Raw genomic sequence first — 27493 nt, 5'->3', positions numbered from 1 at the left:
GGCACACAGGCTTCAGTAACCGTGGCTCACAGGCGTAGTTGCCTTGCAGCATGTGGAATCCTCCCGGACCAGGGATCAAACCTGTGTCCGCTGCGTTGGCAGGTGGATTGCAGTCCACTGTGCCTCCAGGGAAGCCCCTAGATTCCAGCCTTGATGATGTAGTTACCAGGTTCCAGAAGTGCATGTGGGGAGGGAGACAGTGTGACCACCTGTCACATGTGATGCTCCATATTTTTCCTGACTGCCTTTCCCCCAGTCCTGGCTGTGCCAGGGCACCCCAGGGACTCCCATCATGCCCTGACCATCTGGCATTCCAGTCGAAAGAACTTGCTTGCCCAAGTCTTGCTGGGGCCTGCCTGCCTGCTCCACTGAGGACACAAAGACCTGTGTTCCATTACTCAGTTCACCCTTTCCAGGGGCTATTTCACGCTGCCAGACCCAGGGCCTCTCCTCCAGATTCAGAGGTCCCAGTCTCCAAGGGTTCATGCTTGGGCCCCACAAACCTGAGCCCAGATCTGTGTGGCCTTAGGCAAGTGCCTCAACCTCTCTGAGCTTCACTTGTGTCCTCTGTGAAACGGGAAGGCAGGCCCCCACCCCTCAGGATTGCTGGGATAAATGGGGGAGGAAGGCACTGGCCAGCAGGACAGAGATAGAGGGGAAAGGACTGTCTGGACAGAAGCGTGCTGAAAGCACAGGCCAGTGGGGCTTGCAAGAGGACAGTTAGCAGCTGTCACCAGGAGCGACAGTTCAGGTTGGTGGAGGTCCCTGGTTCATGGCCAGCGTCCACACGAGGGCCAGCCAGGCTGGTTCCAGGACCTCAAGTCATGGTCAGTGTGGGAGAGCCAGGCCAGGGGGCTGACCTCTCGCCCTCGCCACAGCCCACTTGTCCCTGGGCCACCATCACCCTTGGCTTTGCAAGTGAGGACGTTCAGCTCAACTAGTTCTTGATTCCCTTCATTTTTTTCCCTCTGAAAAATTATTTCTTTTCATTGTCACCCTAGAAAATACAAAAATGCCCAAAGAAAAACACAAATCTCCATGAGGTTTTTGGGTTATCTCTCAGTGGGCTCAGAGGTGCAGAGAGCTGCCCGAAGTCACAGAGCCTGTACATGGCAGGGCCAGAATTCAAACCCATGACCACTCAACTTGGGAGGAAGGTGAACAGAGCTTGACAACCACCGGGTCTAGGACTGGCCATGCAGCCTTGGGCAAGTCCTTCTCTTCTCTGTGCCTGTTTACTCATCTGAAGACTGGCACTAACCAATGCAAAGTAGGCAGTGAGCAAGAAAGTGGTGTGCCCACAACTTCAGCAGGGCACATAGGCACCAGATAGGCTGCGTTTCTTAGCTTCCTGTGCAGCTAGAGGTATGGCCATTTGACTATATTGCAGCACATAAGAAAGTGAAGTATTGGTTTCCAGAGAGGATCTCTAAAGGATGGGTGGGCCTTTCTCCTTCTCCTTGTCTCCTCGTGGATGTCTGGGATGTGAAATGGATAGATGGAGCACCAGCAGCCCTCTTGTGTCATGAGGTGATGCTGAAAGTAACAAGATAGAAGCTGTTCTCCAACACTGAGATACCAACTCCAGACTGACAGGAGAGAGGCAAGACGTGAACTCATGGCCGACAAGTCAACATTATTCTGAATTTTTCTGCCATCCATTCCCCAACAAACTGTGATTAGACACATTGATGTTGTTTAGTCACCAAGTCATGTCCGACTCTTTTGCAACCCCATGGACTGTAGCCCGCCGGGTTCCTCTGCCCATGGGATTTCCCAGGCAAGAATACTGGAGTGGGTTGCCATTTTCCTTCTCCAGGGGAACTTCCTGACCCAGGGATCGAACCCAAGTCTCCTGCATTGGTAGATGGATTCTCAACCAGTGGGCCACCAGAGAAGCCCATCAGATACATATTTTCTCCTGTTCAAATTCCACATATACTTCCCATCTGCCCCCATCCCCCACCAAGGGACTCTTTTTTACACTGGCCTCAGTGAATACTATGAAATCAAGGGTTTGTGAGCTGATTTTCTGTAAACATTAAAATACACCTAAATCTATTAAAATGAAGTCAAAGTCATTCACACACAAAAATGTGTATTTTTTTTTTCTTTTTTTGGCTCTGCCATATGGCATGTGGCTTCCCAGGTAAAGATGCAGGTTCTAGCCCTGGGTTGGGAAGATCCCCTGGAGGAAGAAATAGCAACCCACTCCAGTATTCTTGCCTGGAAACTTTCATTGACAGGGGAGCCTGAGTCCACAGGGTCACAAAAAGTCAGACACAACTGAGCGACTAAGCACACACACACACACGTGGCATGTGGGATCTTCGTTCCCCTACCAGGGATCGAACCCATGCCTCCTGCATTGAAAGCTCTGAGTCTTAGCCACTGAACAGCCATGGAAGCGCCCCTTACAAAAGCAGACTTTCAAAATGACATGTGAGTATCTTGGCAAATGCATTCCAAAGAGGCAACCATAAAAGTAGAGAGTTGTCACAAACAACCCACTTCAGGATTCTGCAGATTAACTGAAGACATTAAACAAATTAAGAAAGATTTACTCAAGAATAATTACTAAATGGGAAGGTAGGAACAGTGGGAGATTGCAGTTTTTTGGTTTCCCAGCTTCTACAGGCCAGGACAGGCCATGAACATCACTGTGGGAGGGGGCTGACTTGGAGCCAAGTAACACCTCAGGCCACTGGGTGAATTGGATACAGTAGAGATCTCAGAGTGTATGGGGAAGTATATGGGGAAGGCCAAGGTCTCCTCACTGAGGTTGAGATCCTGGTGGCAACAGATTGGCAACCTAGTCAGGACAGACGACCTCTCTCGTGTCAGTCTGGAGTCGGTGTCTCGGTGGAAACCAGCCTGTATGTTGTTCCTTTCGTATTTGCCGCCCCTACGCACAGCATCACCTCATGGCCCAATACGGCTGCTGGTGTACCATCTATTCAGTCAGGAGGTCGAATGGAATAGCTGGCCCCACGTATCCTGAGGGTCTGAAAAGGCGCATGTATGCAGCATGCTGTACGAGAGCCGGACAGACCCCATCAACCCACAAACGCAGGCAACCTGCCCTGCAGGAGGCCATGTGCACACGCTGAGAAAATGCAAGAGGGACGGGCGAGAAGCAAAGGCAGGTCTGGCTTGCAAACTGGCTGGAGCACACGCCCCAGGCTTGGGCCCCACTGACTCAGGGGTTTGAGCACAACCAAGCCATCGCTGGCTGGCCCCGAAGCTAGACCGAACCAGGGGTGACTCCCTGAGGGAGTCAGCCTAAAAATAATGAAAAGCAGAAACTCAAAAATTTAGCAGAGACATCAACAGCTGCACACTGTGGGGAGAGGGACCCTACAGAGTCGACTTAGCACTTATTAAAACAAACAGAAAAAACCACCACCAGGACAACTCCCTGCATGTGTGGGGAAAGAGGAATTCAGAGTTGCTAAAATCTATTATTTAAAAAACTGTTCATTTCTTAAAATCATTTATTTATTTGGCTGTGTTGGATCTTGGCTGAGGCATGTGGATCTTTTGTTGTGGCACGCAGATTCTCTAGCTGGGGTGTGTGGGTTTAGTTGTTCTGTGGTATGTGGGATCTTAGTTCCCTGGCCAAGGATCAAACCCACATCCCCCTGTATTGCAAGGCAGATTCTTAACCACTGGACTGCCAGCCAGGGAAGTCCCCAGAGATGTCCATTTTTGAGAAAGTTTCCTGGTGGTCCAGTGGTTAGGACACTGCTCTCTTCCTACCAGGGGTGTAGGTTCAATCCCTGGTCGGGGAGCTGGGGTCCCACAGGCCACATGGCACGGCCGAAAAAAAAAGCCTGTTTTTGAAAAAAAAAAAAGAAAGAAAGAAAGAAAAGGCAGCAAGACATGTGAAGAAAGAGCTAAGTGTGACCTACCCTGAGGAAAAAAAAGTAAGTTGATAGAAATGTTCTCTGAGGGAGCCCAGATGTTGCACCCAAAGCAGTTAGTACAAACATTCATAAAACTAACGTGAACAATGTTTATGAAGAATTAATGGCAAATATGATGACAGTGACTCACAAATGTAAGATCTTAAGGGAGACACAAAAACTACAGAATAGGACCTAAAGTAAGTTCTGGACTTGGAAGCTCTTTATCACCTGGGTTCCCACAATGCCCTGGGCTTCCTATGTCAGGACTTCAACTGCTGACGGCACCTGCCTGTTTACCTGTCTTCCTGACCCCACTGTGGCTGCAAAGGGGCAGGGACTGATCTGTCTGCTCTCTGCATGACATGGTAGGCTTAAACAAATGATGGGGAGTGGCAGTGGAGAGAGACCCAGAGAGAGCCCAGGCTGCTAGTCAAGATGGTGTGACATCCAGGCAAGGTCCTCCTTTGCCTGGGCCTCAGTGTCTTCCCCCAGGAAATGGGCCCCCCGGGATCTGGTGACGGGAGGACAGGACTGCAGACACAGTGAGGCCTCAGCCAGGGCCTTGCGTCGCTCGGGTAGGCGGCTGCAGACATTCCCCCCGTGCCAGGAGCCGGCAATGAGTTCAGCAGAAGCCGAGACTTTTGTTGGAGGTTTAATTTATTACTGTTTGACATCCAGTGACACTGACATACCCTCGCCGGGCCTCTGGGCCCCCAGCCCCGGCGAGTCTGACCTGTCCAATAAAATACAGTACAAGGAGTGGACGGCTACACACATGCATCCACAGCTTTAAACTACAGTGATTCCAAACTGCGGCCGAAACAGTACTGCCAGGGAAAGGGAAGAAAGACAGGTGTCGTGTGTTCCCCAATTCATAATTCGGTTTTTTTCTCCTTTTAAACAGTTAATGCTGTTACAAACGCTATTGATGCCAGGACAGGGCCAGACACAGACAGTCCTACATCTTCTCTGCCGTATAAATATGGAAGATTTTCGTTTATACAGTTTTTATCCCAAGTCTGAAACTACATCTGCTGCTACCCGTTACTGCTAAGGGCTAACACCGTCTCGGCTCTGGAACGAGGGGCTCGGGGTCGAGACTCTGGAATGTCGGGACTCAGTCTTCCTCGCTGCCACTTCCTGAGCGGTCCTGGGAGGGGGACAGGAGAAGAGAGTGAGAGTCAGCCTGGCCCTTGGGAGCACCCAGACAGCATGTGGGATCTTAGTTCCCCGAGCAGGGATTGAACCTATGCCTCTCTGTGTGAAAGTGCAAAGTTTTAACCACTAGACCACCAGGGAAGTCCCCGACCTTTGCTTTAAATATACTTAATCACCAGTTCAGGCAGAACTGCCTTGTCCACACTGAGGCTGGGGTGGAGTGACCTTTGCCCTCAGTCCCTGCTGCCAAGGTCACATCCAAATGTCATTTTCTCCCAAGGACTGGCCCCTGCACCCTCACATTGACGACTCCTTAGTTCCTGGGAAGCAGGCTGGGCCTTCTCAGCTCTGTCCCACTGCTGACTGCCTGTCCCTGTGCCCCTGACCTGTGGGGGGGTTTTTTGTCTGTTTTTGTGGCTGAGCCTCAAGGTCTGTGGTATTTTAGTTTCCTGGCCAGGTATTAAACCCAGGCCCTCAGCCGTTAAAGTGCTGAGTCTTAACCACCGGGTCACCAGGGAATTCCCCTGACCTGAGGCTTTAAAACCACCTTGGGTATTCCTGACCACGCACAATCTCTGCTCTTCTGTGTAAACATTTTCAACACCTTAGCAAGGGCCACAGAAGGTGCTGCTGGATCCAGACTGGGCAGACAGGGAGCTGTACAGCCCAGACTCTCCTGGCCACCACAAGGCCACCGCTCCCCGTGTTCAGAATGTCATTAACATCCCCGTAAGACCACAGACGTCAGTGGTCAGGATTATTCTGAGGCACCTGGTTTTGCTATTACTGCAAATAGCTCTACAAGAAGACTAACGATGATGAAATGGTGCTTGTCAAGCTTTCTGCTGGGAGCTGGGGCCCGTGAAATGCACTTGACCTCCCTACTTTGTGGAAGTGGAGGCAGGCTCAGAGGTCCTGCAGCAGGGAAGGGCCAGGCGTCCAGGTGGGAGCCAGAGGGCAAAACTTATTAAAACGCAGCAAGTGAGTCTGTTCCTGTCCCCAGGCCCAGGAGACTGTACAGGCTTGGTGCTCCTGTGGTTCTCGTGGCTCCTCCCTGGTGTGCCTGGGGGACCATCACCGAGGTACCACTCACAGCTCCGTTCGTGGTGTCAGCTCCCCTGTTTATAGGACTGTGGTCTATGGGACTTTCACTTTGTTTGCTTTATGCAACCCACCACCACTGTCTGGAAACCCTCTGAGGCAGGCCAGGACGGAGCCACAAGTAGAGGCCTGGGGAGCACAGTGTGGTGAGGATGCCACAGCACTGGGGGAGCGGGGCCGGTCTCTCTGAAGGCATCTCCAACTCCCTGCCTCCCGCCCCCTCACGGTCAGCCTGGGGTTGTGCAGTGGGAACTGTGGGGGTCGGGTGGGGAGGAGGGATGCCCTGTCTGAACCCGACGCCCAGTGGCTCCAAGAGCACTGGTTCCAGGGCTGCACGGACTTGGGTTTGAGTCCCACGCTCTGTAACACTGAGCCTCGTCTGTGGATTGGGGGTCTGAAAACATCCCACAGGTCTAGGACCTGGCAAGAAGAATAGACGCCAGTGACCTGCCCGCCCCGGGGCGCGGGGACCTCACCTCCTCCTGCTCCTCCTCGCTGTCGTCGTCGCTCACCACTGGCTTGGCCCTGGACCCACGGCTCGGCCGCCGCCGGCCCCCCTTGAGCCGATCCTGGGCCTTCTCCTTCCGGCCAAGCTTGATCTTCACTTTGACTGAGCGAGCTGGGGAGGGGACCAGAAGGAAAGGAGACGTGAGCGCGGGGCCCCAGGGTGTCTTGGGGGTGGATGTGACCTCCCACCCCCACCCCCAGGACTCACACTCTGACTCGGAGCCTTCCTCCTCGCCCTCCTCCTCCTCCTCGCTCTCCTCCCCTTCACTGTCGTCCTCCTTCTCGATTTTCTGCCGCACGCTGGTGAAGACCGACTGCAGGACGATGGAGTCTTCATAGATCTGGGTGGAGACACACGGGGCTCAGGTCGGGGGCCCGATGAGGGGCTGCCTGCCTGCCCGCCTGGTCCCGGACGAGGGACAGCTCAATGAAACGGTCCTGGACAGAAGGTCAGGCGTCCCTTTTTTTTTTCAAGTATTTATTTATCTAGCTGCGCTGGGTCTTAGTTGTGGCACATGAACTCTCAGCTGTGGCACGTGGGATTCAGTTCCCTGACCAAGGACTGAACCTGGGTTCTCTGCATTGGGAGCATAGAGTCTTAGCCACTGGACCACCACGGAAGTCCCCCTCTCTCCCCTTGAAGAATCGCAGCGAGCACCCGGTTAAAGGCTCTGAGATGGCCTGTAGTTTAGCATCAGAGACGCACGGCCTCACTGAAGCCAGCATTCCCCGGCATGTGCGACTCTAAAGTCTCTTTGCTAGGAGGCATTCATCCCAGCAATGAGGAAAACTGCCAGGCTGAGGCTGTGTGTGTGAATCTCATCACCGGACAAGACCCAGCACAGAGCTGGACGTCCTTTCAAAAGCGTCCCTGAATGACTTCATAACAGATTCCAGGACGTTAACAGAGTGTGCCCAGGGCCCCACGGACGGATGGGACTGAGTCTATTTCTTCTATTTTGCTCATCTTTATCTTCTGCCGTGTTTTCAGTAATGAACACATATGGCCTCTGTAATGAGCGATGTGCTCCGAGGTGCAGGGAACCTTTTTCTGAACCGGTCAATTCACGGGGGTGGGGAGTGGGGGCCCAGGACCGCTCACCAGGGAGCCCTCCAGGTTGAAGGTCTGCGCGTTCTGACACAGCAGCATCACGTCCTTCTCCAGGTCGTTGAGGCTGCGGTACTTGTGGTTGCGGATGCGCTCCTGGGGGCAGGAGAAGCGGCCTTATCTCGGGGCCCCCTGGCACCCGGGGTCCCAGCCACCTAAGGCGAGGTCACAGTGGAACTCCCCGGCTGTGTGTGGACTCAGGGGCCCAGCCATGGGTGATGGGGTCACCTGCCACATCCTCAGGCCCCCAGTGGCCAATGACCAGGGCCCCTGGGGGGGGCTCCCAAGACCAAGAACCCCTGCTCCCACTTCCCATGGCTCTAAGCACTTGACTCGGGATTACCTTTATCTTCTTGAAGTCCACAGGCTTGCGGATGAGCTCGTAGTACTCGGGCAGCTCCTTGCGGGACGGCAGCTGGATGAACACCTCGCTGAGCTGGCGTCCACTGCTGCTGTAAGGAGAGACGTGGCTGCGTCACTCGCAGGCCCTGCTTGCCGGGGAGCCCCTACCTCTGCCTGGCAGCCTCCTCCCAACAACCACTACCCCACCCTGGGCACTGGAGGACAGAGATAGTGAGAAATTTTAAAGTCCATTCAGGAGTCATTTCCTGTTATGTGAGCAGACTCGTTGAGTTCTGGAACATTCCCGAGGGGCAGCCAAGCAGAGAGGTCTGCTGCTGCATCTGTATGGAGGCTCTGAACTCACCCACCTCCCCCCACCCCAGCCCTGGAGGAAACAGCATCACGTGCCACATGCAGCAAGAGCCTTGGCACCTGCACGAGGGAGAACTCTTTATTTACATATGACACAGAAATCAGTTTGCTCGTGTCGGGAGTGTTAAATGACAGCGTTTTCAGAGATGGGTTTTCCAAGCATGTTGTGCCTCACTCGGGTAGCGCTCATGAGCAGTGAACTTCAGAGAACTAGGCAAAAACCCAAGGAGAGATGCCCCCTGACAAGATGCTAATGGGCGACTAGAGCTGTTTCCTAGTTCTTTCCACTAAGCAGCGCTGGTTTTGTACCAGAGAGCAGAGGAAAGGAGAGCTCTCAGTGGCCATGAAATGAGGAATCCAAGCACTGGGCTCCAAGGCGACAACCCCCTGGGGGCCTGGACAAGGAATGGGGTGAACCAAGACACCCCCCCCAGCGTCCCTTCAGCCTCCAGAATGGGGATCCTGTCTCCCAGAGAGACGGTAGAAGAGGCTCTGCGCGGCCAACCAGGGGGCTGGGGGCCTGGTCACCCTCCTTTCCCACTCTCTCCACCCGGGGCCCCATGTGCTCTGGCTGTGGGTTCATTTAGGTCCCGCTCACTGCCTGGGCTCCTCCTGGCTGCTTCACAACACAGGCTCCTCCAGGGCAGGTATGAGATGGTGGATTCGGTCCTGGGGGCACCAGGAGTGGAGCACCGCCTCCCGTCAACACTGCTGCCTTCCTGGTCTTTTCAGGACAGTCCTCAGGGAACAGGGTGGCAGCCTGTCCATCTGTCTGCACGTCCTCAACACATCTCGTGCTTGTTTTTGGTCTACCAGCCAGGAAGACAGCAGTGACGACCTGACTGCTTCTCGGGTTTTGTCGCCAGATGCCCCATCTCACAGCGGCATCAGGGAGCAGCTTGGCCAGGACTGCCCGCCCCAGAGGCTGCTGCCATTTGGCCCTGGCCCCCTCTCACACCCGGGGAAACACGGGGGCTGGAACCCGGGCCTCGCACATTACTGGCCTCGGAAGACTACCATCTCTGGGCCAGACGCACGACACACGTGTTCTCAAGGGACTATGTTATTCCAACTGTAATGAGGAAACCGGTGAGAAGCTCAGCCCGAACACCAGCCTTGCTGGTCTTGGCCTCCCTGCCCAGCGTGAAGTGGGGTCGCCTGTGCTCAACAAGGGCCAGCCCCCTCTTTCCTCCGGGCTGAGTTCTCAGCCACATCCTGCCTTGTGTGGGGCTGGCAGGTCACACACTGCGGGTGGGGAGGGAGGCCAGCTCCAGGCCACTGTCCCCACCCAAGGGCCTGTCCCCAGGGGCACTGGTGTCCTCTCTCTCATGAACAGGGTGGTGGGTGGTTTGGCCACAGGAAAACTGGAATTTGTTCACATAAATTCCAAAAAAAACGTGAACAGGCATGAAATACGCTGGGGCCTCTACTTCAGATAAGTGGACTCGGGGTGATGGGAGACAAGCCAACCCCGCTCACTCTGGGAAACTGGTTTCTGATGTTCCAGCAGAGCCCAGACCTGCGCCCGACTCCTCAACCCACACAGGCCCTGTTCCTCCCCATGGAACCTGAGCAAAGGGCTCTCCGTTACCATCTCGACTGCAGTGTCACTACGCTTCTGAGCAGGACACGGGCCTGCAGGTATGATGTAACTAAAGTGCCTGCACAGTAGAGGATGCTAGGAATTCCCGCTTTACTTCACTTTTTTTTAAGAAACACCAGTTTGGGGACTTCCCTGATGGTCCAGTGGCTGAGACTCTGCTCTCCCAATGCAGAGGGGCCAGGTTCGATCCCTGGTCAGGGAACTAGACCCCCACATGCCGTAACTAAAGATGCCATGTGTCGCAATGCAGAATCAATGCAGCGAAGTTGAATAAACAAATAAGTTAATTAAAAAAGAAAACAACAACAAAATAAAATGAAACGACAGTTTTAAATCCACTGAACTCATTCTGCAGCTCACTAATGGGCATGCGTGTGGTGCCAAGGCTACATGCCTGCCATCATACAGGTGACCTGGCCTCAGGGTACCTGGAGCCCTTCAGGGAACTTAGGACGGGGGACTCTAGCACCATTACGCAGAGGAACGTGTCATAAAAACCCTCTCACAAACCTCTGGGGGAACCTTTTCCCTGAGGAATGAAGGCCCACCCTGCCTGAAAACCATTGTCTGGTGTGTTGTGCTGAGCATGGATGGCCGGGGACTGGTCATGTGAGAGGGAGGGGCAGGGTGCCAGGGCCACGGGGACTCTGAAAACCATCCTCTCTGACAATGCAGACCTCTTGGAAAGCTACTGCCGCAAAACTCTGGTTGCCAAAGTGCTGAGAGATCCTTTTTTGTCTTCAGAAATCCCCTGGAGAGTACCTCACCCCCACCCACTATGCACCGGGGCTGGGAGCCTTCCAGGCCTGCTCACCAAGTCCCTCCTTGCTGAGAACAGAACCCACGGCGCTCTGGGGGCTGCTTGGCTCTCCAGGATGGGCGGCCCACCACCTCCGATGTCCATGCCTCTCTCTACCTGCTCAGTCGCCTCAGAATCACCCAAGCAGCTGCTCCCCCAGGGAACCCTGGCTCCTGCTCTTGCCTCAATATAAACATCACCTCCACGACACCTCGTAATGAAAATGGATGGCTGAGGTGAAAGAGAGGCACAGGGACTTCCCTGGTGGTCCAGTGGCTAAGGCTCCACACTCCCATGCAGGGGAGGGGGACGCGCCCGGGGTTCAATCCCTGGTCAGGGAACTACAACCCACGTGTTGCAACTAAGAGTTTGTATGCCACAAGTAAGATCTGGTGCAGCCAAATAAGCAAATACATATGAAAGAAAAAAGATAAAGGTGTCACACATCTTCATTTACTCACTCCTTGAGCCCCCCCAGCTTCCAGGACTTGGCCGAGCCTGGCCTCTTTTTGAACTTTAGGTCATGAGATCCCAGAGGGTGCGCCCCCAGGCGTGGCCACCCCCCTGCATGGCTCTGAGACCTGCTCTTGTTGGCCCTTGTGCTGCGCCACATGCTCCATGGTGGGCACATGCCACAGTCTGCTTGTCCCCCTGCTGGTGGCAGGAACCTGGGCTATGGTCTGAGATATTAAATGGTGAGCAGCCGCAGACACTGTGTCCCAGCTCTTGGCCTGTATCACGTGGGAAGGTCCCTGGGGGGTGGGGGGCCTGGTCCTGGAGGCAGGGGCGCTGTTTTGGTAGCAACTGAGCCCATGTTCACTCTTCCGGCCGTGGGTGAGCCATCTACCAGCATCTCTTGTTGTTTTCCCATCCAAGTACTAACCAGGCCCAACCCTGCTTAGCTTCTGAGATCAGACGAGCTCGTGTACACTCAGGGTAGTATGGCCACAGACTCTCCTGTGGTTTTAATTCACGTTTCCTTGATGAGCATCATCACAGGTATACTGGTCATGTGATGACCTCTCCCAGGCAGTCCTTGTTTTCTTACTTTTCCTCCTGGGAATTCTGTGTAGGGCACATTCATCGTAAACACCTCCAGTTCATGGCATGTCTTTTTTTAAAAAAATATTTGGCTGCACTGGGTCTTAGCTATGGGATGCAGGATCATTAGTTGTGGCGTGTGGGATCTAGTTCCCCGACCAGGGATTGAACTCTGGGCCCCTGCCTTGGGAGCACGGAGCCACAGCCACTGGACCACCAGGGAGGCCCCCACGGTGTGTCTTCTTACTCCTTTGATGGTGTCTTTTGAGGAAGGGGCCTTAGTTTTAATCTGAGTCCAATTTACCAATATTTCCTATTATACCTGGTGTTTCTTGTCTTGTGAAAAAAATCTTTATCTACCCCTAGGTCATGGAAGTATTGCATTTCCTTCTTGAAAGACTTTGCTATTTTTCTTTTTACCATGCCACAAGGCTTATAGGATCTTAGTTCCTTGTCCAGGGATTGAACCCAAGCCCCTTGCAGTGGAAGCATGGAGTCTTAACCACTGGACCACCAGGAAGTCCCCGGAAGCTTTGCTGCTTTAATCCTTTCCCATTATTAGGCACGAGGCTGGTTATCCTGGTTAGTGTTTGTCCACAGCAACGATCATCTTCCCTACCATGTCTTGCCTGGCTTTACTAGCTGGAACACAAGCCACGAGGGCAGAGGCCTTGCCTGTCTTATTTGCTGCTCTATCTTCTGCACCAGGAATAAACCCTGGTCCACAACAGGTGCTCAATACACATTATTTAAATGAAGAAACGGCTCAGGGTGCAAGCCCTAAGGTCACAGAGCAGTGTGCCAACTCAGGTTTCAGCAGGGCCGTCTCTGAGCAAGGATGCCCCCTTGCCCTGCCCCACATGGTCATTCATACAGCACCCTGTTCCAGAAAGGACCCTGGCAGCAAGAGCAGGAACCCCACTGCCCAGAGAGCGTGCTGCTGTGAGGACTGGCTCTCAAGAAGTTTCTGCAGGCAGAGCTGCTTGGAACTCCATCTCCAGCCCTGCTCTGTGTCCGGCCGCCCGGTAGCAGAGGGGAGGGGAGTGAAAGAGCCTGGGAGAACCCCGAGGCTGTCAGGACCCTCCCAGGACCCCAGTTCAGACACAAAGAACGGAAGCGCCCACCACGGCCCTCGTGCCCCCAGCCTGCCCTGCCACCTGCTTTGGCAGCAACGATGGCAGCTGTTACCTATGACAATGAAATTAATCTCCTGCCTCTAGATGTTAGCTCCCGCAGCAGGGATCTTCTCCCTCATTCACTGTCCTGTCCCTGTCACAACGGGACATGACACACAGAGGGGCTGAGCGACCAGGGCCCTGCCTGGAGCCTCAACCCCTCCCACATCTAGCCCACTGGTCCTTTCTTATTCAATGAGGTTTGTCACAACCAGGCTGACCACACTGTGGGGGAGAGCCCCAAAGTCTAAATGACACATCCTTTCACGTGTTCTTGAAACAAAATTACAACATGTGGGGGACTTCCCTCGTGGCCCAGTGGCTATGATTCAATGCTGCCAATGGAGGGGGCCAAGGTTCAGGGCACTTGGTCAGGGGACTAAGGTCCCACAGGCCCCAACTAAGATCCGGTACAGTCAAATAAGTAACTAAATATCTTTAAAACCTACAACACGTGAAGGAGAAATAAAGAATCAGAGGACTTCCCTGGTGGTCCAGTGAGCCTGCCAATGCAGGGCACACGGGTTTGATCCCTAGTCTGGGAAGATCTCATGTGCCAAGGAGCTACAAAGCCCGTGCACCACAACTACTGAGCCCGAGCTCTAAAGCCTGTGCTCTGCAGCTAGTAAGTAGCTCTACTCACCGCAACTAGAGAAAAGCCTGCACACAGCAACGAAGACCTCAAGCAGTAAAAACAAACAAAACCCTTAAAAAAAAAGTTTCTCAGTATCTAAGAGATCATCCATTGGTTATGCCATTCAAACAGATGGAGAAACCAGAGAGGTTATGAGAGCTGGCCCGGACACTGGGAACTGGGGGCAGGCAGGACTCGAGCACAGGTCTCCTCGGCCAAGTCAGGGGTCTCTCCCATCCTTTCCCTCACGCTGTTCTAAATCGAGGGTCAGCAAACTTCATCTGTGAACAGCTAGTGTAAATGTTACAGCCTTTGTGTGCCATATCACCTCGGTCACAATGACTCAACTCTGCCGTTGTCACACCGAAGTGGCCACACAGAACATGTAGGCAAAGGGAGTTTGGCTGTGTTCCTCATTTATGTTCTGCAGTTGCTCAGTCACGTTCAGCTCTTTGCAACCCCATGGACTGCAGCACGCCAGGCTCCTCTGTCCTCCACTGTCTCCCAGAGTTTGCTCAAATTCATGTCCATTGAGTTGATGATGCCATCCAACCATCTCATCCTCTGTTGCCCCCTTCTCCTCTTACCCTCAGTCTTTCCCAGCATCAGGGTCTTTTCCAGTAAGTCAGCTCTTCGCATCAGGTGGCCAAAGTATTGGAGTTTCAACTTCAACATCAGTCCTTCCAATGAACACTCAGGACTGATCTCCTTGCAGTCCAAGGAACTCTCAACAGTCTTCTCCAACACCACGGTTCAAAATCATCAATTCTTCAGCACTCAGCCTTCTTTATAGGTCCAACTCTAACATCTATACATGACTACTGGAAAAACCATAGCTTGACTATACGGACCTTTGCTGGCAAAGTGATGTCTCTGCTTTTTAATATGCAGTCTAAGGTTTTAATACACTATCCAGGTATGTCATTTATAAAAAAACAAACTTTGATTTTCATATAATTTCATACTATGAAATAGTTGTCATCTTCTTTTCATGGCCTCACCACACACCCTGCAGGATCTTAGTTCCCTGATCAGGGATCAAACTCAGACCTCCTAAAGTGGAAGCTCCGAGTCCTGACCAGTAGACTGCCAGGGACGTCCCCAGATAGTATTCTTTTGATTCTCTGAAACTCATTTAAGAAAAAATTCTTAATTCAGACTATACACATACAAGTGGTGAGCCAGATCTTATTTCTGCTGATTTGGTTTGTTGAGCCCTGGTTATGAATCCTAAAAATAACAGGAAGAATGTCTGTACCAAGGATGATAACATACAGCTTGGTGCCTCCCATTGCTCATCCTCTGACAGGGGTAGACACTGCAAATGGATCACAGCAGCACTCTTGTCTTGCGCACTGAGAGCCTCAGGGAAGCAGAAGCAGTCAACTGAAGATGGTGCTCCTGATAGATCCTACTACTTGCCCCACCCTGTCCCTCAGCACCGCTCTCCTTCCTAGAGTGCAGATCTTCCTAGTTCAGTTCAGTTCAGTCGCTCAGTCGTGTCCGACTCTTTGCGGCCCCATGAATCGCAGCATGCCAGGCCTCCCTGTCCATCACCAACTCCCGGAGTTCACTCAGACTCACGTCCATCGAGTCAGTGATGCCATCCAGCCATCTCATCCTCTGGAGTCCCCTTCTCCTCCTGCCCCCAATCCCTCCCAGCATCAGAGTCTTTTCCAATGAGTCAACTCTTCACATGAGGTGGCCAAAGTACTGGCGTTTCAGCTTCAGCATCATTCCTTCCAAAGAAATCCCAGGGCTGATCTCCTTCAGAATGGACTGGTTGGATCTCCTTGCAGTCCAAGGGACTCTCAAGAGTCTTCTCCAATACCACAGTTCAAAAGCATCAATTCTTCAGTGCTCAGCCTTCTTCACAGTCCAATTCTCATATCCATACATGACCACTGGAAAACCCATAGCCTTGATTAGACGGACCTTTGTTGGCAAAGTAATGTCTCTGCTATCTAGGTTGGTCATAACTTTCCTTCCAAGGAGTAAGCGTCACCTCTAGATAACATCTTCTCGCCCTGGGCCATTTTCTCTTTTGACTCAGTCAGTAAAATGTATCAGCAAGGGTCCTAGATAGGAGCAGCTGTGCTTAGCCACTCAGTTGTGTCTGACTTTCTCTGACCACATGGATGGTGGCCCACCAGGCTCCTTGGTCCATGGGGATTCTCCAGGCAAGAATACTGGAGTGGGTTGCCATGCCCTCCTCCAGGGGATCTTCCTGACCCAGGGATTGGACCCAGGTCTCCTGCACTGCAGGCAGATTTTTTTTTATCATCTGAGCCACCAGAGAAGCCCCAGACAGGTGCAGCTCAGGATATTACGAACTGATCTAGCAGCAGAACATTCATCTGATACAGCATCTCAAGATACATGCATGCACATCATACACGAAACCTGAAAATAAAATAATGAAACATATTAAAAAGCTATTAGTCCAGGAACTACTCTGATGGTCCAGTGGTTAAGAATTCACCTTCCATGACAGGCAGACATGGATTTGATCCTTGGTTGGGGAACTAAGATCCCACATGTTGTGGGGCAACTAAGCTCACACGCCTTGACGAGAGCCCACAAGCTCAACGTGCTTTGCCACTAGAGAAGCCCCTGAGCCACAGTGAAGAACCTGCAAGCTGTAACGAGGATCCCGTGTACCGCAATTAAGACCTGATGCAGCCGAATAAATAAGTGTTTAAAAACCCCACCAAAACTATGTATCCTTATTTTTTACAAAAAATGTTAGAACAAAATTACTTACTAGGTTCAATTTTTGACCCATTACAAAGTCAAGGACATTTCGAGAATCAGAAAAGTGAAATACCTACAGCAGTTCCACTTACAGATATTTACTAAGAGCCTCCACCTGCCGGGCATCCACTGCTATGAGATCAATCTCAAGTGTCAGATTTATGGCTGTGTGGTGTAGGAAAAATCCAGCCTCATGTACGAGTAAAAGGAGATAATACTCACCAAGGAACCTGCCAATAGGAAAGGTCTCTAGGCCACCTGCCCTGCACTCTCAACACACTCTCCCAACAGAGGAGGGGGAGGGGGGACCTTATTACAGGATCCTCCTCCTGAGGAGGGAGGGCTGGACTGGCTGCAAGTGACGATGCTGATTAATTAGCACCTAATGAACCAACATTTCTAGTGAACTGACTGCTTTATGGGGGCCAATGACACGCCTGAGGGCTTATGTTTCTTTCTTCCTTTTTAAAATATTTTTTGAAATCAACGGTCACATTACATTTGGCATTATGTCTCTTTTTAAAAATAATTTTATTTTTGGCTGTGCTGGTCTTCACTGCTGTGTGGGGTTTTCTCTTGCTGTAATGACCTACTCTTCCCTGGAGTGCGTGGCTTCTCATTGCGATGGTTCTCTTGTTGCAGAGCACGGGCTCAGTAGTAGTGGCGCAAGGGCTTAGCTGCTCCGTTGCAAGTGAGATCTTCCCAGAGCAGGGTTAGAAGTGTCCCCTGCATTGGCAGGCGGATTCTTCACCACTGGGACACCAGGGAAGCCCTAAAGATTTTTTTTTCAATGTGGACCATTTTTAAAGTCTTTCTTGAATTTGTTATAATATTGCTCCTGTTTTTATGTTTTGGTTTTTTGGCCTAGAGGCATGTGGGATCTTAGCTCCCCAACCTGGGATCGAACCAACACCCCCTGTATTGGAAGAGGAAGTTTTTTAACCACTGGACTGTCGGCGAAGTCCCTGAGGTTCATGTTTCTTAATACAGTTCAACAATGAAATCCAAATCTCATTTTAAAGAAAACCTAACCCCAACTCCGTTATGCTGGACTTGAAACCACTTAGCTTGAATGAAACCTTTCTGCTGGAGAAAAGACAGCAGACCCAGGGCCACACGACAAGTGGCAGAAGGCAGATCACAACGCAGGCCACCTCTCAGGTGTGCCATCTACTCCAGGTGTCTCAGCTGTGGCACGTGGGATCGAACCTGGGCTCCCTGCATTGGGAGCACGGAGTCTTAGCATGGCAGAGTTGGATACGACTGAGCACATGAGCCACGAAGACCATTAGAATGGGATCCCTATTTTTTTTGTTGTGGTCTTCGGCGTGCTCTGTCTCAGTTCAGTTCAGTTCAGTCGCTCAGTCATGTAAACTCTTTGCGACCCCATGAACTGCAGCACGCCAGGCCTCCCTGTCCATCACCATCTCCTGGAGTTCACTCAGACTCACGTCCGTTGAGTCGGTGATGCCATCCAGCCATCTCATCCTCTGTCGTCCCCTTCTCCTCTTGCCCCCAATCCCTCCCAGCATCAGAGTCTTTTCCAATGAGTCAACTCTTCGCATGAGGTGGCCAAAGTACTGGAGTTTCAGCTTTAGCATCATTCCTTCCAAAGATCACCCAGGGCTGATGTCCTTTAGAATGGACTGGTTGGATCTCCTTGCAGTCCAAGGGACTTCTCAAGAGTCTTCTCCAACACCACAGTTCAAAAGCATCAATTCTTCGGCACTCAGCCTTCTTCACAGTCCAACTCTCACATCCATACATGACCACTAGAAAAACCATAGCCTTGACTAGACGGACCTTTGTTGGCAAAGTAATGTCTCTGTTTTTGAATATGCTATCTAGGTTGGTCATAACTTTCCTTCCAAGGAGTAAGCATCTGTCTAGACCACAGCAATCACCAGCAGAGTGAAGCCTGGGGGTGGAACTGGCCTGACACACTGGGCAGCTGGAGCTTCTTCTAGCAGAGTCTGTGGCAGGCTCAGAATCTCATTCTGGCTCAAGAAGGCCACCCAAGTTAACCTTCTTGTGGTCTGGAGCCCCACTTGGCTAACAGCCAGGCCCATGCCCACGCTGACTGGCCTGGGGTTGGATGATAGCAATCAGCACTCTTTCTCACAACATCTCACCCGGGCGCCTCCCATGCCAGGCTGGAGACTGGGTGCCAGGCAGATGACGCTGACCCCAGACCTGGCCCTGCAGGTGGAGGCCTGCCTCCTGCCCCTGGAGGACCCAAGCTTGGGCTCCTGACAGAGGGCCAGTGTGGCCTGCCACAGGCTGAGGCAGGAGAAGCCTGAGGCCTCCCTGCCCGCTCAGGAAAGGGCTCCAAGACCGCCTACTGTCGTCCGCTCTCTTCTCCCCAGAGGCCCATGTTGAGGGGACTGGAGCCAACTGGGGCATCCTCTCCTACAGAAGGTTTCGGCTCAACAACCTGCCCGGGCCTTGTGACTCTGCCCTGGTTTTTCTTATGAATCAAGGCACAACCTTTCCCCCGGAGAGGTATCTGCTTTTTTATTCTAATCAAGGCATTTGCCCTCCGCCTCCAAGGGCAGAGGGCAAATGCCAAGAGGGTCTGGGCAGTGGGCCCCAGACCCGGGTGAAGCTGCCATGGTGCATGCCATGGGGCCCTTCATCACCCAAGGGGAACTCTGGTGCCTTTAAAAAAAAAATAATTGTATTTATTTTTGGCTATGCTGGGTCTTTGTGGGTGGGCACGCTTTTCCCTAGTTGTGACAAGCAGGGGCTATTCTCCAGTTGCGGGGCTTGGGCTTCTCATTGCGGTGGCTGCTCTTTTTGTGGAGTATGGGCCCTAGGGTTTGCAGGCTTCAGCAGCTGCAGCACATGGGCTCTGGAACACAGGGTCAGCAGTCACGGTGAGCGCGTTTAGTTGCTCAAGAGGGATGTGGGAACTCCCCGAACCAGGGATCAAATCCATGACTCCTGCATTAGCAGGCAGATTCTTAACCACTGAGGCACCAGGGGAGCCCTGGATCTTGTAATGGACCCTAGATCTACAGACCCCTACAGTTTTTCCAGGGTCCTTGGTAAGAAGACAGGAGAAGGGGACCTGGGCCCTCTGGGTCCCCACCCAGTGGAGCTCAGCTCTGGGAGGCTTAGCCTGGGCACCTGTACACATCACCAGCTTTCTGAACCCTCTGGGAATAACTTCTGAGAATCTCCTAAAAACAAAGATGTTCTCTTGCACAACCTCGGCTCCGTGAGCAAATTCAGGACACCTGGTGCCGACATGCCTCCACCATCCATGCAGATTTTACAGCAGCCACAGCTCTGCCCTGGAGCTGCTAACAGTCTAGCTCTACACCCCAGCCAGTTGGGCACAGAGGGGGTTCTGTGGGGTCCTAAGGAGGCTGAACCCTGAAGAAGGAAGGGCCTTCTAGAAGATGTACTTCTCTGAAGCCGTCCCAAAGGCGCCATGGCCCTGGGACACATGACCGCTGACTGGCATCTGGAGACAGCGCCCAAATGTTCTGGCCACCAGCAGCTGCCTCCCTGCGAAGGGTCGGGGGAGAAGACAGCAGCTGGCACCACACACAGTCCCTGGCCAGACCCCGGAGCCTAACTTATTTGCGTGCTTAAAGTGGAAATCTCTATTTCCAACTTAATTAATTCTGGTTTCACTCATGGCTATTTAACAGATGGCTCCTCTGTGTAGTTTTCAGGTTTCCAAGCACCAAGAAGAAGGTGCCCTGAGAGGCCCTGCACGCAGGCTTGGCCTCCAGGGCTGCCCAGGCCAGGACTGGTCAACTGCAGATTCTTCAAGCATTTTCCCATAGTGAACCCATAGCGGGTGGTGCATTTTCTTTCTTTTAAATTTACCATCTTAATCATTTAAAAAATATATTTACTTATTCATTTATTTGGCTGCTCCAGGTTTTAGCTGCAGCACTCAGGATCTTCAGCTGTGGCATGTGAACTCTTACTTACGGCATGTGGGATCTAGTTCCCTGACCATGTATCGAACCCAGGCCCCCTGCACTGGGAGCACAGTCTTAGCCACTGACCACCAGTGAAGTCCTGGGATGTGCATCCTCATCCTGACATAGCAGGGGGTTGTAGCTGCCAATGCCAGAAGCCGCACATGCCAATGTCAGAAGCCGTACAACTCCAGGGCGTGCTACTCGCAGGGCACATGGATGGGCGGCAGGGAACTGGGGAAGGGTGGGTGTGGCAGCCCTAAGTCTGAACACACATGAAGGGAGCAAAAGGTTCCAAATCAGGACATTACCTGCATGCAGACAAGGATATAGATGCGAAGGTGCAAGCAACCATGACTGCATGGGTATTTGGACATAACTGTGGGGCGATCTTGAAATCAACACTTGAAAGCGAACTTTGGAGTGGTGCTGATCAGTGGCAGCTCAGGGCGGGCCCAGCCACTTCTCTCTGGAGAGACCGCATCGAGCCTCCATGACCACCAGGGGCTGGAACGGCAGCTCCATGAGCCCGGCTCAGCAAGGCAGGCTCCCTCCATGGAAGCCAGTTACTGATAATGTCTGGTGACCATTCTGTGGTAGCCAGAAGAATCAAGCTGTAACAGTCTCTCCTTCAGATCCACGTTTAACTCAAGTACAGTGCTTAGCTAATCACAGGGTTCTGGAAGTGAAATGGGATCTTTAAGCCCAAAGTTTTACTTTTCCTTCTGGGAAGGAGTGGTCGGAAGTCTGAGACAAAAAAGTGCGTTAGGTTGCCTCCGATTTCTATGTCTATTCTCCTTGGTGTGGCGCACTGGTCAGTCCCTCAGAACCTTCCAGGTAGGTGACAGGTGCATCACAGAGATTATAACCTGGCCCAAAGAAAGGTCTGGCCTTTGTCCTCAGCTGCTGGGAGGCCATCTCTCGGCCCTTGAATGTCCTGCCTGGGCAGGACGGGGGACGGGGGTGACTTTCTTTAATTGGGGGCCTTGGGCACAGAGTCTATGAATGTGATTCTAGGCAGAGGTGTGGGGTCACACGGCATCAGCTCAACCATAGGGGGTGGAGACCAGGCAGCCACGTGGGTGCTCAGTCATGTCTATGTGACCGAGTTCCCAGACAGCAAGGCTTGCGGGCTGGTAATGCTCCGTGTGCATCCTCCTGTAATGTTGCCAGCAACGTTGGTGCTGCCTGCAACGCCACAGAAGGATGCTGCTCCCTATGCCTCTCCCTTCGGCTGGTTCTAACCTGTGTCCTTTCGCTGTAAAAAACCATCACCCTGAGCACACCAGCTTTCAGAATGTTCTGAGAGTCCTTCCAGGGGATCATCGAGTCTGAGGATGAACCTGGAGACCCTGGACTCTGCAGCTGTGGTCAGAAGAGACAGGGCAGGGCCTAATCCTACAGCTGCACGAACCGCACTGAGGTTTTCCCCGGGACTTCAAACTGTCTGCTGAGAACATCAGAAATGTCAGCTTGTTCCCACACGTCATCTCTGAAGCAACTGTGTGCCTCGTCTGATCTCTTCCTGTGCGGCCACCAGCAACCCAGCAAGTGGAAGGCCCAGCTCCAGTCAAGAACCAAACTCATCTCAAAGCTGGAGTGCGGGCGGACTTCCTGGAATGGTCTTATTCGCGGTCCTTCTTGTAACTGCTCTGCAGTTCCCCCAGCTTAACGGAGAGTTCCCAGTCTAGTGTTGGAGAAGGAAATGGCAACCCACTGCAGTGTTCTTGCCTGAAAAATCCCACAAACAGAGGAGCCTGGTGGGCTACAGTCCGTGGGGTCGCACAGAGTCGGACACGAGGTGGACTGACTGAAGCGATTTAGCAGGCATGCCCAATCTAGCGTGGCCGCCTATTCCAGGAGGACATGAGGTTAGATGTCAGCCACCTTTCCAACCCTCAATGGAGGCACCACTGTGTGGGTCCAACAGGCCTGGGAGCTCAGCTCTGTGATTGCAGCTGGGTTTCTCGGCAGGCTGGATAGCAGAATCCCTAACAGGATCTCTGTGTTCTAAAGACTAGTCTTGACGAGGGTTCCCTGCACCATGCCAGACCAATTTACCACCCATTTCACACAGGCCAGGAGAATGGCGGTTCCCAGCAGCTGGGGGAGCCACTTTCTCTTGTGTCCCGATGGCGAAACACGATGCTCAGATGGATTTTTCTCTAAGTCACAGGATGACAGCAGGTGGGCTGACAGCTGACATATCTTGTCTTTGGTTTGAACATATCCAGGGTCTTGTCAGTAAGATGCTGGTTCCAAGTGTCTATTTACTGATTTGCTTGGCTGCACCAGGTCTTCGTTGCGCCAGGCGGGGTCTTTAGTTGTGCAATGTGAACTCTTAGCTGCCGCATGTGGGACCTAGTTCTCTGAGCAGGCGTGGAACCCGGGCCCCCTGCACTGGTCCTCTTAGCCAGTGGACCACCAGGGAAGCCCTGTGGTTTTTTTTGTAACCGAGATGTAGCCTGCTATGGGGAAGTATATACATCTGAGGTGTACCCCTAGTAAAGGTTTTCAAGTGCAGACCCAGATTCCAAAGTCCCAGAGGGCCTAGTGCCTCTTCTCTGTCAAGTCCCCCCACCGGAAGTAAGCACTGATCCACACCCATCACCAGTGATCAGCCTCTGAACTTCCTGTAACTGGAAGCGCAGAACGTGTACTTGTCAGTGTTTGGCTTCTCTCCCTCAACAAAGCATCTGTAAGATTCTTCCAGGGAGCCGACGCTGGCTGTTTCTGTGCTTGGCTGAATTCTGCTCTCCATTGGGCCACCGTGGACATGTTCTCCCGGGGGTGGACGCTGGGCTGTTTCCTTTAGGGCAGCTGTGATCAGAGCTGCCATGGACGCACCTGTGCGTGTCTTCTGGTGGGCGTGTGCGCTCAGCACTAGGACTGGAGTGGCCACGTCAGAAGTGCAGTCAGTGTGTCCAGCTCTGGGAGACAATGCCCAGAGCCCGGTGCGCCCATGGGCAGCGTGTGAGGTCCTGGAGCTCCACGTTCTGGGGCACATGAGGGGGCACATCACTCCCATCCACTCGTACGTTTCCTTGTGGTCATGACGTTTGTGCAGTGATCAGAACACCTTTTCATATGCTGACTGGTCATCAAGCCATCCTCTTCTGGAAGGTGTCTGTTCACGCCTTTTGCCCGTTTTGTTTATTTTCAAACCTCTGGCTGTGCTGGGTCTTCAGTGCTATGCACGGGCTTCCTCCACTCTCCAGCTGGGGTGCTTAGGCTTCTCACTGTGGTGGCCTCTCGTTGCAGAGCGCAGGCTCGACAGTGTAGGACTGGCAGCTGGGCCACGCCAGCTTAGCCACTCCGTGGCAGGTGACATCTTACCGGACCAGGGATCCAACCCACGTCCCGTGCACTGGCAGGCAGATTCTTGATCACTCGACCACCAGGAAGTCCCTGCCCATTTTATTTTTATTTAAGGTCACTCCATATGGCACATAGAATCTTACAGTTTCCCCACCTGGGATCATACCTGTGCTCCCTGCATTGGGAGCGAGCACAAGGTCTTAACCACAGACCATCATGGAAGTCCCTTTACGCCTGTTTAAAATCTGATTTTCCTTTCCCAGTCTGTAACAACTTTCCCCATCTGTTAAGAGGGTGTCTTCTGATGCACAGACGTTTTTAACTTTAGTGAAGTCTCACTTAAGAGTCTTCTACTGCTAGTGGCGTTTCTGACTTCCTGAAGAAGTCTAGCCTCCTTCCAGGCCATGAAGATTTTCTCCCAAGTTGTTCTTTTCACATTAAAAAAAAAACCTTTACTGAAATACAGCTCATTTACATCACATTTGTCTATCATCCATTTAAAATTAATACATGTGTGCAGGGAAGGGAGAGGTCAAGGTTCATCTTCTGTGTCTGGATATGCTAGCAATCTGCATGACGTTCAGAAAAACCCATCCTTCCCCACTGACCTCCAAGGGTCTTTGTTTTCTCGATTCTAACAAGGTTCTTTTGGAAGAATATTATTAGGAAGAAAACACCAGGGTCTGTCATTTTCACTGGATTTTGGTACACTGCATATTTTGAATAATTGCTGCTCTACATTTCTTTTTCTTTGTGGAATCTGCCTCAGAGGTGAAGTGTCCAAATGAGTTTGATATTTTGTTCTCAACAATGACACAGATTATACATTTTTAGGCCCAGCAGTTGAACTTGAATCTGCCTCTTCTCCACTTCATCCATTGTTTCTCTTCTTACGACAGAAAATTCTTAGCACAAATTGCATCCTTTATTTGGGTTCTATAACAGTCACTACTCGCTCCAAAATTCACACTAACAGTGTCTCCAAGGGATGCCCCCTGGGCTCACACCTTCACACTATTCCCTCCCACAGATTAATTCCCCCCACATTGCTTGTGACTAACTGCTAAGCATTGCTATAAATTCAAGCCTATAAATCCTGCCATGGGGACAGCCTTATCGACCCGGATGCAGCAGGAAGCGGAACAGACACTGGGGGGCTGAAGGACGACCCTGGCTGCCCTGCGCACCTGCACACAACCTGCCCTGGTGGGCAGAACACGACGCATCTCCTGGGAGGGCTGTGAGAGAGCCATGGTTTTCTTTTTCTGCCTTTTCTATCCTTTTTTTTTTTTCCCTAGCCCACACTACATAGCATGTGGGATCTTAGTTCCCTGACCAGGGATTGAACCCGTGTCCCCTGCAAGGTAGCACAGAGCCTTAACTGCTTGACCACCAGGAAAAGCCCCTCTCTTAAGGAGAGCTCCTGATCCACTCAGGACCCTCACTGAAGCAGAAAGCACACAGTCTTCTACTTGGTATCTCTCTGAGGGCAGGGACCCAGGTCTATGTCTTCTCAACAAGCGGCTGACCTGCGATGGCCCAGGGAGACTACAGCAGGTGGGAAGAGGGCACGAGCGTAGGGGCAGGTGTCTACAGGAGACCCACTGGCTCTCTGCTCCAGCCACAGGAGCCTCCTCACCACGGTCCACTGAACACGTGATCGGCCTCCATCACAGCAGACACCCTTGTCCTCCACTCACCCCACAGTGGGGCCCCTCCTGGAGCACTGGCCCCAGACCTGCCCTCCTTGGGGCTCCTCTCAAAGGTCACCTTCCTGCCCTCTCATCACGGCTGACACTGTCTCCCGTCTTCCAGGACGTGAACATCATGTCCCATGAGGTCAGAGACTCTTGAGACGGAGAACCAATCAGAGCTTGTGGAGTGACTGCCCTGGAGGCAGCGGGCTCACAGGGCCCCCCCGGAGCCCCCACTTACCTGTCCTTGTACTTGATCACGGCATCCACGATCTTCTTCATCTTCTTGGTGAGGTTGGGCGGGTTAGGGGAGAGCTTCTCAGCAGGTGGCCGGCCGCGCTTCTTCTGCTTCTTGCTCTCGTCGTCCTTATCGCGGCTGCGGGTGCTGGTGGTCGGGGTGGAGGGGCCGGCGTCGCTGTCTCGCTTGCGCTTCCGTGACGATTTCTTCTGCCGGACCTCCTCTTCGATCTCCTCCAGCGTGCCCTCCTCGATGGCCTTCAGGGTCAATAGTGGTAAAAATAGGACAGCCAGCACCGAGGTCGACAAGCAGAGGCCGCGCGCAGACCCGTGGGCCCAGCGGGGAAAACTCTGCCTCCCCAACCCTGTCCTTCACGGACATACGGCATCTGTGATAAGTTGAAGAGTCACAGTCTCATGGTGCAGAGCCGCAAAGAGTGGGTGCCTGTCAGCCCTCCACCGGGAGGTGACCTGGTCAACACTGTGCCCCTGACCTGCCATGTTGTTAAACAATTGTGCTAAGACCCACATCCCACAGAATCAAGTGCTTCAAACACTGTCAGGTGTGCAGTTCAATGGTATCAGGAACGTTCCCACAGGTGGACCACACTCCACCTGTCTGCACAACCAAGGCGGCAGTGGGATAGAGCCCAGACCATACCTCGACCCGTCGTTCTGCTCACTAAGTTGTCCTAGACACACTTCCTCTCGTTTTTCTGCAGCACAATTTTTAATGTCTATTAAGTGTTTTCTCGCACAGCAGGCCTTAATTGAACCTCTGTTCTTGGGCAATTTAGGTTCTTTCCAACTTAGGGTAGGGTGGGGTGACTGGGTGGGCTGTTTTTAAGTAATGCCATGACCAGACATCTGTCTGTCTTTCAGATAGATTCCTGGAAGTGAAACTGCCGAGTTGAAGGACGTGAATATGAATGCTCATTTTAAAATAGTTCCCAAAGATGAATTCTCAAAGTAGTAACTAATCTGAACACCCAGTGAGAGGAAGCCAGGTGTCCAGGGGAGCCTGGAGTCAGAAATGGGAGGGGGGCCTGGAGCCAAAAGGAGGGGAGGCACTGGCTCCTCATCTCAGTGACTTGCTGCAACTGTGGGCAGGTAGGGGCCAGGCACTGGGGCCAGGCACTGACCACTGCCCCCTGTGGAGGGGAGACAGTCACACCCCCCACAAACGTGGTGACAAGTGTGCTGACTGCCATGGGGAGGGTGAGTGGTGCTCTGAGGGTGCGGCAGCTGATGTGTCCTGGTCGGGGGTGGGAAGTGCTCCCCGGGGTGGGGCACGTCAGCAGACCTGGGGGCTGGGGGGCGGTGGGAGGAGGTACCCAGGCTAAAGGAATAGCACAGGGGCACAGAGCAGGCAGGAGGGCCTGAGAGTAGGCTGGCCCAGGGGCAGGCATGCAGAAGGCTGAAGCGTGTGCCCTCTACTCTGTATCTACCTGGAACCTCAGAGTGCCATCTTACGGGATAACAGGATCTTTGCACACATAATAACTCAAGGACTGAGATGAGACCATCCTCTGTTAGGGTGGACCAGACTCTAGGAGACAGAAAAGGGCATACAGAGAGACCCTGGGGACATCCATGTGAAGATGGAGGCAGAGACGGGAGAGACGTGGCCACAAGCCAAGGAATGCTGGGGCCACCACAAGCTGGAAGAGGCAAGGAAGGAGCCTGGAGACAGAACACAGCCCTGCTGATGCCTAGATTTCAGACTTTCAGCCTGTGGAACTGTGAGAAGTTGAATTCCTGTTGTGTTAAAGTCACTGCATCTGAGATCACTGTTACAGGAGGC

At 52.6% G+C, this 27493-nt stretch overlaps 1 protein-coding gene and 1 non-coding gene across 10 annotated transcripts in view; one reads left to right on the top strand and one right to left on the bottom strand.

The window, feature by feature from the left end:
- Positions 1 to 4547: 4547 nt before the first annotated feature.
- Positions 4548 to 27493, bottom strand: part of SMARCA4 (SWI/SNF related BAF chromatin remodeling complex subunit ATPase 4) — a 90256-nt gene continuing 67310 nt past the window's right edge. For 4 of the 9 annotated variants that reach the window (XM_070373671.1, XM_070373670.1, XM_070373673.1 and 1 more), the window contains 6 exons: positions 25694 to 25957; positions 8126 to 8234; positions 7777 to 7878; positions 6883 to 7015; positions 6644 to 6786; positions 4548 to 5058 (listed from right to left, as the gene is read on the bottom strand). In XM_070373671.1, the coding sequence (XP_070229772.1) occupies positions 5026 to 5058; positions 6644 to 6786; positions 6883 to 7015; positions 7777 to 7878; positions 8126 to 8234; positions 25694 to 25957 (784 nt within the window). In that variant the 3' untranslated portion in view covers positions 4548 to 5025. The remainder of the gene's footprint in view (positions 5059 to 6643; positions 6787 to 6882; positions 7016 to 7776; positions 7879 to 8125; positions 8235 to 25693; positions 25958 to 27493) is intronic. The other 5 variants (XM_070373672.1, XM_070373676.1, XM_070373674.1 and 2 more) reach the window with 3 other exon arrangements.
- On the top strand, positions 10229 to 10301 carry TRNAG-CCC (transfer RNA glycine (anticodon CCC)). Its single transcript has one exon. It is a non-coding gene; the product is annotated as a tRNA-Gly (tRNA).

Source organism: Bos mutus, chromosome 7 (genome assembly GCF_027580195.1).
Source record: "Bos mutus isolate GX-2022 chromosome 7, NWIPB_WYAK_1.1, whole genome shotgun sequence".
Classification (NCBI taxonomy): Eukaryota; Metazoa; Chordata; class Mammalia; order Artiodactyla; family Bovidae; genus Bos; species Bos mutus.
The sequence above is the reverse complement of the archived record's forward strand: the minus strand, read 5'-3'. Positions and strand labels throughout refer to the sequence as shown.